The following is a 13,372-nucleotide window of genomic DNA, read 5'->3' on the forward strand; positions in this document are numbered from 1 at the left end:
TGCATTTATTAGTTTTGTGTCTATCTTTTTCTACCCACCTCTCTTTTCTCCAAAGGAAATGGAACATTGGAAGAGTGAGTTGCCTGGATGAATTTCTCACACTAAGATCCACCGATCCCTGAACCTGGCTGGGATTTCTGCTGCTCTGGTACCTGTGAAAGCATCCACAGTGGACTCCAAGCTCTGCTGCCGACCCCTCTCAGCAGTGATGGAAATGATGTACTCTGCCCCAGGCTCTAGATCTGTCAATGTGTACGAGGTCCTGTCCTTGGGTACAGTGACTTCTGAGGCGATCCCAGAGGATGGGGTAAAGGTAATTCGGTAGTGATCAATGGGTCCACTGGCCTTAGTCCAGATGAGGGAGATGGAGGTCTCCGAGGAGGCTGTCACCATGAGGTCTCGGGGACTGTCAAGTTCTGTGGATTGACATAAATGGCCTATTTTACACATGTTCCCCAGGAGGGCAGTATTTATTGGCCTGCTTTGTGTGTTTGCAAGCTATCAGCAGGCCTGCTGACTATAAGCACTAGCTTGTCATTGCTGACACTTATCTCATATTTTGCTAAGCACCTTCCCTCTGAATGATGGCCAGGGGCTTGGCAAACAGATGAACAATCTGCAGAAAGGCATGATGAGCTCTGATACCACTGGATTGCATCCACCTCTGGGACAAAGCTGGCTGCTGATTTTCAAGCTCCCCATATTCATTTTCTCCCATCCTTTCTCAATAAGCCAATAAGGACAAAATGGTAGCTACCACCAAGTAGGGATATGCCATCCTGGTAACAGAAGGGCACCACCCTCCAACCCTGAGGCTATTTTGACTTGTTCTAACCATAGCCAGGCAGGCAGCTAGATTTGAGGAACTGGAGACCTTTGTCCATGTGGTTCTCTAGAGAGGCTGAACCTTGGGACAAGGACCGGTCTAAAATCCCTAGCCCGGCCCAGGCTGCTAATACCATAGCTGCTGAAATGACTTTGAAATCTACCCAGGATTTGGAAGCAAAACTCATGAATCCAGAGTAACAAGGGTCTCAACTGGACTTTTCTTCTGCCCTCAGATTTAATGGGTTGTTGCAAGTCTAGACAGACCTTCACCCAAGTGGCCTTTGTGAGGGCATCTGTGGTGCATGCAGGGTGAAGATGCCCCATTCTGCCTGCTGTCGGGGTGGTCTAGATAAAAATATGGCCTGCAATGGCATCAATCTATTTAGGATTTTCCACCTCTGCTCTGTACAGCCCTGAGCAGCTCTTCAGACCATGGGGGACCGAGCATAGGTCTATGGGGAAGAGGGTGACTCCATCCTGCATGTCAGAGGTTAGGGAATAGGCATAGGGTAGATGTTGTTTCTAGGCTGACAGTTGTCACCAGAGCCTTGTTCACTGGAAGACATTGCTTTCTGACTAATTTGTGCTGGGACGAGCCTCCATGACTCCTTAGGCTTATAGGCTAACCTGGTCTTCCTCAGCAGTCCTCCTACTCACCAGTCCTGGCATTCATGGTGGCTGGTACGCTTTGTTGTGAGTTCATGATGGCAGATATTCCAACTCCATACTCAGTGCCAGGTACCAGATCTATCAGTGGATGGAGAAACAAACATTATTCTGTGTATGGGGCAGGGCTAGGAAGGCTGAAAGCAGGGAAGAAAATGATCTTAGACTTTTATTCATACCTTGTGTTTAGTCCTCCTTGAATCCTCTCCTAATTTCAACTATTAGGAAATCCCAATTTCACTATTTAGGAATCCAAGTCAATAGGACGAACCAGCCCATGTGGAGCTTCCTTCTTGCAGCCAGGCTCTCTGGGAAGGCAGAGAGGCTGCCTTGTCAGTGACCTTCAGAGGTGTGCTCACCTAAGTATACAAGGACTCCTTGTATGCTTAGCATCTCAGGTTGGCTTGAACCAGTGAGGGGATTTCTTGCTTAAATTGTGAATTTCGGGAGTATGTAATCAAGAGAGACAGTGTGGACATAGGCCTGTAAAGCATTTCTTGAATGTTATATACAAGGACCAAGTTACACTTTTTATAGGAGCTGAGGCCATATGGGGACTCCTGGGTCCATTCTAGGGAGCAACAGTGGATGGATTTTTTTTTTTTTCTAAGCACAGGGCTGTCAAGTAGGGGCATGCAGAAGTCCTGTTGCTGTGAGCTCCCCACCAAGTTCAGTAATTCAGGCCTCAGGGTATCTAAGGTTGTGGATCTAATTTTAGATCAACTTCCAGGGGAGTCCAAGAAGACAGAGGAAATGCAAAAACTGTCTCACTAAAGGGTGTAAGCTTCTCTGAGGAAATTCTTTGGGAGGTTTACCACAAAGGATCCCTGAGAGGCTCCTAGAAGATCTGGAATTCTCTGGGTTCTCTCCTTGCCCTCTTTCACATTTATTTTCAGACTAACCAGTTTGACTGGTGTACTAGTTTCCTATTGCTGCTGTAACACATCACCACAATTTAGTGACTTATAACAATGAAAGTATATTCTTTTACAGTTAGTTCAGGAGGTCTGCAGTCTAAAGTAGTTCAGCAGGGCTGCATTCCTTCTGGAGGCTCTAGGAGAAAATCCATTTCCCTGCCTTTTCTAGCTTCTAGAGGCTGCCTGCATTCTTTGGTTCATGGTCTCTTAATCTATCTTCAAAGCCAGCAGCTTGAAACGATCAAATCTGTTTTCTCTCTCTGACCTCTGCTCCTATCATTGCATCTACTTTGACCTCCCTACAACCATCTTATGAAAATCCTTGTGATCATGTTGGACCCACCTGCATAAGACAGTCTAGTCTCTCCTTCTCAAGATCTTTAATTTAATCACACCTGCAAAGTCCTTTTTGCCCTGTAAGGTGGTTATATTCACAGATGCTGGGGATTCTTTGAGGGCTATTTCATCTATTACAACTGGCATCAAACTCATCTTTATCTATTAGGACTGGGATTGTAGAAAAACCCAACAAAGGCAGGGCACGGTGGCTCACGCCTATAGTCCCAATACTTTGGGAGACCGAGGTGCGTGGATCACCTGAGGCCAGGAGTTTGAGACCAGCCTGACCAATGTGGTGAAACCTATCTCTACTAAAATTATAAAAATTAGCCTGGTGTGGTGGTTTGCATCTGTAGTCCCAGCTACTTGGGAGGTTGAGGCAGGAGAATCACTTGAACCCAGGAGGCGGAGGTTGCAGTGAGCCAAGATCACGCCACTGCACTCCAGCCTGGGTGACAGAGTGAGACTCTGTATCAAAAAACAAACAAACAAACAAAAACAAAACAAAACAAAACAAAAAAAAACAACAAAATCAAGTGATCACCCTGCCAACCTCTAATGGTCAGTCTGAGTCCTTCCGGTAGGCTCTTTGTGGGACTTTGTGTGGGCTCATGGCTGATTGCAATGGTATTCTGTGTTTATATAACATCTGTGTTTTTCAGAATGGATTGTGCTTTAGAGTATCATCACAACCTTGGGAGGATGGTGGGATAAGCAGTCTTTTCTCCATCTGCATTAGTTTCCTATGACTACTGTTATAAATGACCACACACAGTGTGCCTTAAAACAGACATGTGTCCTCCCACAGTTCTGAAGTCTAGAAGTCTGAAATCAAAGTGTCTCCAGGACCACGTTTCCTCTGAAGGCTCAAGGAGACTTAGGTTCTGGTGGTTGCCAGCAGTCCCTGGCATTCCTTGACTTGTAGTTGCGTCGCCCCAGTCTCTGCCTCTGTAGACACATGGCCTTCTCCTTGTGTGTCTGTGTCTTCCCCTCTTCTTATAAACACACCAGTCACATTGAATTTAGGGGCCACCCTAATCCAGTATGACCTCATCTTAACTCTACTGCATCTGTAAAGACCTTATTTCCAAATAAGGTCACACTCATGGGTTTGGGGTGGACATGCATTTTGAGGGGACTGTTATTCAACAGAGTACATCATCTTTTTATAAAAAGAAACTGTGGCACGAAGTAAGTCTGTGACCAGCTAGAGATGCCCCGTTGGCTTCTGGTCTCAGAGTTCAGGGCTTTTAGGAGGAATGGGATGTCCTATTACTTCTTCCATCACACTGGCTTCTCAGGGCAGTTGTGATTTCTCTGGAATCCCTGATTTTGATTGGAAATACTTTGAGCAACATTTCTTTAACAAATGGCTTGGCTTGGCCAAGAGGAATGCTGCCTGGCAGCCAGCGGGTTCTTCATCCCCTTCCTCAGTGGGGTTTCGTGCAGTCCATGCAATAAATGTTGCTTAAGCATGGCAGATCTTACCAGGCCAGTTTCCCTCCCAGGAATGCAGTCCCGAAGCCCTGTCTGGGTAGGCATTCGAATCAGCCCTCTTTCTTTTCTTGAACCAGCTTGTTTTCTTTCCCAACCCTTAAATTCTTTCTTTCTCTAAAGTGGCAACACCAGTGGAGGTAAACTTTGAAGTTTGACAGCCTTTGACGTCTGACATATCTATGTTTATATTCAGTCTCTTCCACCTTTTACCTGTGTAATTTTGATTACTTAACATCTTTGAGCCTCAATTTCTGAAGAATGAGAATAATTAACAGCATCTATATCAGAGGGTCATCATGAGGATTATATGAGTCCAAGTGTTTAAAGTCCAGTGCCTGGATCTTACTGGTAATAGCTAATATTTTATTACTTTGCACAGAGAACTATTCCTGGATTTTGAGTACTTTTTTATTGTGAGTGGTCTCATCAACTACAAAAAGTAACCCAGGCAAGTACAGGCTGTTCCTGGGTACACCTGTTGTTATTGGTTTGCTGGGGCTTAGCCTGTTGGCTCTGTTGGAAACCAGTGATTCAGGGAGTCCAGGTGGCTGTGAGGACCTTGCCCCTGGCTGGGCCAAGTACCTGTCTCTAGATTGAGTGGGTGATTGCAGTACCTCCAGATCCATTTGAAGCACAGATTTATCTCCATCAATATGTTCAGTGAGTCCCAGGTATATCCTTGGTTGCAGAAATGAGATTACCTTTGGGACATAAACTATTTTTATCAGGCAACTGATTGAGACCTTCAATTGCCTATAATGAAGTAGCAATTCTCCAACATAGATGAAGGGTGACAGATCGAGGGAATAAGACAGAAATTATACGCTGCCAAACAGATCTAACATGTAACGTTTTCATCCCAGTTTCTTATTTATGAAGCTTAAATGAAATGTTCAATAATTTACAATGGAATCATCTTCTCCCAGAAAACTGCAGAGCAGAATTTAAAGCATTCTCTTCCCAGGTTTTCTGTCTAGAGGATGGAAAAGTGGGACTCGCTTATAGGTTTGTATCTGCTGCTTTCCTTTGATTTTCAGCAGCTTTCTTCCATGCTACAAGTGAATTGTTGCTCTTTGCCAGCAGGTAAAATATAGTTCTGCTGGAAAAAAACCCACAAGTATCCGAGGCATAGCCAGTGCACCTATATATCAGCACTCTGAGTACTCCTAGGGATTTCTCACTTTTTAAAGACCCCATTGCTCTCTATCAATGCCCCCTTTATCTCTCCATCCAACTCCTGCAAGTGGTAACATATAAATGGCCCTGTTCCCTTTCTTAACAATAGCACGGAAAATTCATCCCATAGGAAATCACTACTCTCCATTCCTTACAGAACTTTCTTTGTTCAGCTTGGAGGTTGTTGCTTTTCTCAACTCTTTCACCTCACACCCATTCTTCTTGGAACCTCTAAAGCATAGTCATCCACTCAGCAAATATTATTAAGGGCCTCCTTTGTGTCAGGCACAAGGTGGTGTGAGCTAAACAAGACATTAGCCTTGCCCTTTTGGGGATGAAAAGGAATCTGTGCTAAAAAAGTAAATTAATTATTTAGTGAGCACCCATAATATGCCAAGCATTAAGCTACATGGAAAAGAATAATGACGAAGGGGAGGGAAGAAAAAGAGAAGTGAAAAATTCTTGAGTGTCTGATGGTAAAGAGTTATGCAATTATAACTGCTTCTTAAATATTCACATGTTATTTAATTTCCCTGCAGTGCTACTGATAGGGTATTATAGATAAGCAAACAGGAGCTCCAAGAAGTCTATTCCTTGGCCAAGGTCACACAACTATTACATGATAAAACTAGGTTTGGGAGACTGAGATGGGCAGATCATGAGGTCAGGAGATCAAGACCATCCTGGATAACACAGTGAAAACCCATCTCTACTAAAAATACAAAAAAATTAGCTGGGCGAGGTGGCGGGCACCTGTAGTCCCAGCTACCGGGGAGGCTGAGGCAGGAGAATGGCGTGAACCTGGGAGGCGAAGCTTGCAGTGAGCCGAGATCACGCCACTGTACTCCAGCCTGGGCAACAGAGCGAGATTCCGTCTCAAAAACAAAACAAAACAAAACAAAACAAAACTAGGTTTGGAACCCAAGTCCCTTGATTTTTTCTGACACATCATAGCATGGTTCCCATCCCTGAGTCTTACAGGCCAGGAGGAGGGAGCAGATTAAGCAAATTGGAAATTGAGAGTGATGTGGTACCTGTTATAGTTTGGATGCTTGTCCCCTCCAAATCTCATGTTGAATTGGCATCCCCAATGTTGGCGGTGGGGCCCAGTGGGAGGTGCTTGGGTCATGGGGGTAGAGCCCTCATGAATGGCTTGGAGCTGTGCTTGAGATAGTGAGTTCTCGTGAGATCTGGTTGTTTAAAAGTGTGTGGCACCTCCCCCGAGCCCTTGCCCCCTCTCTCATTGTGCGATGCGGGGGCTCGCCCTCTGGCTTTCCCCATGATTGTAAGCTTTCTGAGACCCTCACCAGAAGCAGAGGCTGGCGTCATGTTTCCTGTACACCCTGAAGAACTGCAAGCCAGTCAAACCTCCTTTCTTTATAAATTCCTCAAGTATTCCTTTATAGTGATGCAAATAGACTAATGCAGGACCAAAGCAGGGGCTGCCAACTAAGAGGAAAAGATCAGCAAGGGACTAAGAGGACAGGATCAGCAGGGAGAAGATCAGCATGGGCTGTAATAGGCAGATAAGTCTTTCCAGAGAAGGTATTTGAGTTGAAACTTAAAGCTGGCTAAGATAAGGAAAGATAGAGGGAAAGAAATATGGAATTCTCTAGTGGTCAGAATGGGACATAATGAGCATTCATAGATTAATGAGGGCTGGAGAGGAACAGGAGCTAGCACATTCTCACCTGCAGTGCAAGGACTGTGGTGATAAAGGCAGAATGACTTATTTAGCCCTGTTTTGGAAACCTATTCTTCATGCCTGCTGTTGCTAGCAGGGAAAGTGGTAGGGAGAAGGAGGCCCAAGGAACTGAGATTGCTGTCTCTTGCTAGCAAAAACATGAATAAGATACTTGGGGTCTGCAGGCTTGGTTGAACTCAAGTGGACATGAGGAAATATGGACTCTTTCCATCTTTAAATCCTAGGATCATCTACCAAGTGTCTGTGAAGCTCAAGTCTATGAAACCGAGGTTAGGGGTGTGATTGGCCCTAGTGCACTGGGTGCCTACCTTCGTGGAGAGGGACAAACTGAGGACCCTGTCCCCAAGGAACTTGCAGTCAATCTGCAGTTTTTATAGTGATTGTGTTATTATTGTTAATTTTCATATTGGTTTCCTCACTAGACTCTTAAGTCTTTGGGTCAAAGATTTTATTTTTTTCGGTATGTAGTATAGTGAGAAAACATGCATAGAAGCAGCACGGTGGTGGTGGCAGTAGCGGTGGTGGTAGGGAGTGTTGGGGAGACTGTGAAGAGAGGATATCTGGACTGGGTTTTGAAGGACCCATGGACATCTGGTGGCAGGGAGGGCATCCCAGACAAAGGAAACAGGGCATGCAAAGGCAGCTCTGGCAAAATAATTCATGAAAACCCAGGGACTAATATAGGGTCCCTCACAGAGAAATTTCCCATCAGTGGAATTTGGAGACCAGAGGTTTCATGGGGGAGATATGCAGAGAGGATCTTTGGAGAGCCCCTGAAATCACACCAGATAGGCACCAATCTACTTTTTAGTTAAATGGAGATCTGAGCTCCCAGCCTCCCCACACTTATCTCTTTGGATAATGACAGGTGCATCTTCAGGGTTCCTGGAATGAGTCAGGCTTTCGAGGCCATTTCCCTGCTTTTTTGGGTGTGCATGATGTTCAAGTCTCAAGAGAAGCAGCCAATTCCATCCTGATTTAAAGGAAGGGACTGGCCTAACAAGCCCATTTTTGATAAGAAAAATAATACTTCTAAGGACTGTTCTCAGATGGAGCTTTCTTATTGCTGGTGGAATTAATGAGAAACACAGCTCATCAGCCTTGTCCTACAGGAGCATCCCTATTCTGGGTTGTTGCTGTGAACAAGTACTACCTGCTGAGGAAGTGGAGGCTGAAGCTGAAATAGTTTTAGCTTTTCTGAAATAGTTTTCTGGCTTTTCCCCTGAGCCCCTTATCCCCAGCCTTTAAGACAAATAAGGAATAGGCCCTGTATGTCCCAACTCCGTGAGGAAGAGGTACGTGGAAGCCTTTGTCCTTTCTTTCCTCCACTTCTACTTGGGTCTCTGCAGCCCACTCTCCACCTTCCCGCCCCTGGAAGGTGACACCATGTTTGGAGGGTGCCTTACCAAAGTGACCACTTGGGGTCACTGTGACTTCGCCCAAAGGAGGCTGAGCACTGTCTGGCCCAGGCCCCCAGGCCCTGTGCCTGGTCCTTTCCTCCTCAGAAGAGCTGCAGGGTGTTGAAGGTCTGGTGCTGGGTTTGGTGTTTGTGCACTGGCCCATCAGGGAGTGCAGACAGGGCGAGGTGGACATCGAGTGTCATGGTCAGTGCTGACTCGCCAGCTGGACTCCCTCTGGAGTCTCAGATTTCTTCTCCTGCAGACAAGCACATGGCCTGCCAGTGTACCCTGAGGAGCCCACCTTCTCACCACTAGACTCCCATTTGGGCCAGAAACCTTGAAGGCAGCAACTCCCAAAGCATGATCAGGACGTGCTTACAGGTGTCAGCCTAGTGTGTGTGAGTGTGTGTAAGTGTGGGGGTATATGAACTTGTAGTGTGTATGTATGAGTACATGAGCATGTGTGGTGTGTATGACTATGTGAGTGTGTGCATGTGTGTATGTGCGTGTGAGTGTGTATGTGCTTAAGTGTAAGTGTGAGAGTGTGTAGATGTGTTTGTGTGTACATGTGTGCATGTGGTGCGTGTAAGTACATCATGTGTGACTGGCTGTAAGTCTCTGTTTTCTTGCATTCCTATGTTGTATCACATCTGTAGAAACTGTCAAACTTCTGGATTTCCTAGGCCCTGTAGGCAATTTTTCAGCTTGTCAACTGGAGATCGAGATAGTCCTGGTCCAGGGAGAGGCAGCAGGTTGGCAAGTGCCACCATGAGGCCCACAGGCAGGTGCCCTGTGGAGTGGGTGAGGGGTGCGATGAACAGGCCTTGGATGGTTGTGAGAGTATGATGCTCCTGTGACCACATGGGCCTGGCTCCTTTTGCCTTATTTCCTGGTCATGAGAATCCTCAAGGATCCTAGGCTTCTGTTCATGAGGGAAGACCAGGTGAGAGAGTGTGGATGGCTGAGGGCAAGTCCCCTCCCCTACTGCTAAAACACAACCACATACCTTTTTGATGACAGATTAGAGCAGTCACCTTGTACACAAAGGCCAGAGTAGTGTTTATAATTTGTGTTAGTCCCAGGCAGGGAAGTTGATGTTTTTGGCTAAATTGCAGTCAGCAACTAAAAATCTTCTCCCTCTCCTCTCTCTCTCTTTCCCTCCCTCTCTCTACTTGGAGTTTTCTAAATTCTTTCTTTCTTTCTTTCTTTTTTTTTTGTTGTTGCTGCCCAGAAAGCAGAGTGGTATTGCACCCTGTTACATGGTGCCAGGTTCTAATCTGGCTGGTAAGGTGTGTAACACTCAAGCACCCCTTTGGGACTATAGGTATGGTGCACAGGCCAAACAGACACCATACAGGCTAAGTGACTGAGCCTAAAACAGACTTATTAAGCACACAGAAGCCACCAGAGCAGAGAGAAAAAGTCATTGCAGACATTGAGTCTGTTGTTCAGAAGCAAATTCATATCCCAGAAGGAATTCTCTGGATGTTGCCTACAGAGAATAATGGGGGGCGGGGGAATGTTTTGAATTTTGGGCCCCAGCCTGGACTCTGTGTGGCAGAGGGCAACATTTGTAAAGAGGGAGGTCGAGAGGGGGTGCTTGCTGCCAGCCAGCCCTGGGAATGCCTCAGAGACCAGGAGAGTCAGGAAGGGCTTGGATTCCACAGCAAAGAGGAAAATGGTGGACTCAGAGACAAGGGCTCCTGCAGGGAATGGCAAATACAGGTGCCACAGAGCTTTAAGGGTTGAGAGTCAATAGCGAGAGTAAAGGGGGCCTGACGTTGTGCCTTGAAAAGGCCAGGCAGCCATGGCTTCAGGTCTGAGCTTTGTGGGGTTTAATACCAATAAAAAATCACATGAGTATTGAGTGCTTGCTGTGTGCCAGGCTCCATCTTAAGTACTTGAATAGGGATATATGTATGATTTCGTTTAATCCTTACAACAACCCAATGAGGTAGATAGGATGTCTTTCAGGTGAGAAAACTGAAGTGCAGGAAATTTAAGAAATTTGTTCAAGGATGCACACTTCATGAAGCTGGTCTCACTCCTGAGTGGGGTGACTTCCAAAGCTGTGCTCTAAGTGAGTTTCATGGATTTCCTTGAAGCAGGGGTCCTAAAATGCAGGCTTTGGGTTGGTAGTTCTCGGGAGAAGAGGCCTCCAACATCTCTGGGGGTGATGCCCGGGCTGCTGGTGGCTGCACCACGCTGTGGGAGGCAAGGTTCTAAACCACTAGGCCACCTGGACTAAAGGAGGACATCCTAAACCATCCAGTAGCTCACAGACCTCCTCATCTCTTTCTTCTTCACCACTGCCATCCACTTACTGAGTAGTTTGTTTTCAGAAGTACTACCTTAAGCTCGTTAAATGTATTGCCTCATGAACGCCTCATGATGGCACTGTGGGGTCGGTGGTATCAGTCCCCTTTAACAGATGAAGAAACAGAGGTTTAGAAAGATTCAATCAACTGTCCCAAATCACACAGTAAGTGGCAAGCCTGGGTACAGAGTCAAAAGTCCAGGCTCTTAGCATATTGCACAGAGCACAGCAATGAAATCAAACTGAGTCTGAACACAGGTGTTGGAGGCTGAAAAACTTAACTTTTTAGGCTCCAAGTTGAAGAGTGAGGGAGAAAGCACAATGTTTTAGAGCCAAAGTCAAACTTCTCCCTTTTGTCCCTTTCTCTTTTTCATGGCTCTCCCTTCTCTTCCCCCAGATGCCTCAGCAGGAGAACCAACAATCCTTGCAACTAGCATCTCAGCAAGTACAGATACACTTGATTTCCTTATGTGCCAATAATCTCTTCTTAAATTATGTTAAGCTATTTGCCTTTATAAATCTCCCCAGCAGTGAGCTCCCTGAGATAATTATGTGTAATATATAAATGTAATGTAATATATATATTTGAAATGTTTTAAGTCTGACTGTAACAAAAAATCAACCTATTTAAGCCCCATACTCAATAATAATTTTCCCATCCCTTCTAGGTCTGTGGCATTTAAATTTGGACTGTCCCTTACATTTCACTTCTTTAGTGGAAGCAGCCATGGAAGGGTAACCTTCTGACTGGTACTCAGAAGGAGTGGGTTTGAATCACAGCTGTGCCCCTTGCTAGCTTTGTGAACTTGGGCAAGTTTTCAAACTCCATGAGCCTCAGTTTCCTCATCCGTAAAATGGGAATGCTAACCATACCCACCACATGAGGTGGTTGTGAAGATTAAAGAAGTTACAACTATATGAGGGTGCCTAGAATAAGACAGATGATCTGTGAGTGTTGAATCTTCTTTTTTCCCAGTAGAGGGAAATAAGAACTAGGACGTGTCTGGGTTTTCTGTCTCTCTCACGATTTCATGGCGCATCCTCCATCTGAACAGTTAGCCATTGATTTTATATAACTGCTAATTACCAAATTAGCCTGCGGCCCTAGGCAGGGATGGGCTGCACTTAGAATCAGTTCCCTCTTGTATCATTTCAGTTTTTGTGTTTTTTTGGGGGGATTTAGCTTAATTTTTGTGACTGTTTCAAGCTCTCTGCGAGGCCCTATGCCAGCTGGTCTATCCTTTCTCTGCCTAATTCACCCCTGTTAATCTGCTTGGTCAGCATATCTTCCGATCTCCTTGCTGTGCCTTTAGGAGTGCGTCCGTCTGGAAAAGGCATTTATTATATTTACTTTAACTGGCTGTATTTGGCAAGGCGGTCTGGGATTTCGACTTGGGAGGAAAACTGCTTTGATTATACTGCCCTTGTTTACTGTAAGCGCTCTTTGCTGTGTATCCCTTGTCTACCAAGACAGCAAATACTTTTGTAGAAATCCAAGACACAAACTAAACAGAATCTCTGTCTGTGAGCACACTGGCAGCTCCTGGTCTGCGACTGTTCTGCACAGCATCTCCTTCGTCTGAAAACCACGCCCCCATTTCCAGTCTTCTACCCTTTGGTGAGTTTGGGAAGGGAGGTTTTCTTGGATGGGTGAGCCAGAGGCCCCAGGAGTGGTGTTGACTGGGTCTCACACTCCCAGGGGACAGGGAACACTTCCCAGCCAGGTATCATTGTGACCAAGGACACTGCCTTAGTCCATGCCATCATCATTTCCCTTTGACTCCGGCAACAGCCTCCTAAGCAGTCTTCCTGCCTCTGACCTTGCCCTTCTCTGTACAATCCAGTCATTACGTCACCTTACTTAAAATCCCTCAATGACTCTCCATTGCCCTTAAGAATAAACCCAAACTTTTCACAGGGTGCATATGGCATGACTCGGCTCTCATTTTATCAGTGAACTCTTGCAATCCATGCCCAAGTCATAGTGAACTTTTGCAGTTTCATTCATTCGTTCAGGAAATGCTGAACTCTGAGATTCAATGATGAGCAAAACCAAATATGGTGCAATGTTCACAGAGATTTAGGTTTCGGGTGGAGACTGATAGTCAAACAATCATGCCACACATGTAAAATGATAACCTGAGGAGTGCTAGGAGGTGAGTGGAAACTGGCAAGATGAGGCTGCTGGACAGAATGAACTGACCTCTTCCAGAAACCAAACAGGCTCCCTGAAGAGGGAAGTAACCTGGGAGTGGAAAGGGAAGTCTGCATCGGCTAGATGAAGAGGCTCCTATCAGACAGAGGGAACAGCATTTGCCAGCCCTGTAGCAGGAGGGAAAATGTATTTGAGAAATGGAAAGAAGCAGACTTATGGGCCTGGAGCCCAGAAAACACCAGCGTATGTGGGTGGGAGGTGAGTCTGGAGAGGGCAGGGGAAAACCAGGCAGGGCCTGGTGTCCACACTAAGGGTCTGGGCTTATCCTAAGAGCAGTGGGAAGTCCCCGGAATATCTGCATAGTGCAATGGC

At 45.9% G+C, this 13,372-nt stretch overlaps 1 protein-coding gene across 1 annotated transcript in view; it reads right to left on the reverse strand.

The window, feature by feature from the left end:
• Positions 1–13,372, reverse strand: part of TNR (tenascin R) — a 270,873-nt gene that overhangs the window by 41,623 nt on the left and 215,878 nt on the right. The window contains exons 11-12 of the mRNA XM_011981430.1: positions 1,486–1,575; positions 153–416 (exon numbers count right to left, since the gene is read on the reverse strand). Of these exons, the coding sequence (XP_011836820.1) occupies positions 153–416; positions 1,486–1,575 (354 nt within the window). The remainder of the gene's footprint in view (positions 1–152; positions 417–1,485; positions 1,576–13,372) is intronic.

This window comes from Mandrillus leucophaeus, unplaced genomic scaffold (genome assembly GCF_000951045.1).
Source record: "Mandrillus leucophaeus isolate KB7577 unplaced genomic scaffold, Mleu.le_1.0 Scaffold226, whole genome shotgun sequence".
Classification (NCBI taxonomy): domain Eukaryota; kingdom Metazoa; phylum Chordata; class Mammalia; order Primates; family Cercopithecidae; genus Mandrillus; species Mandrillus leucophaeus.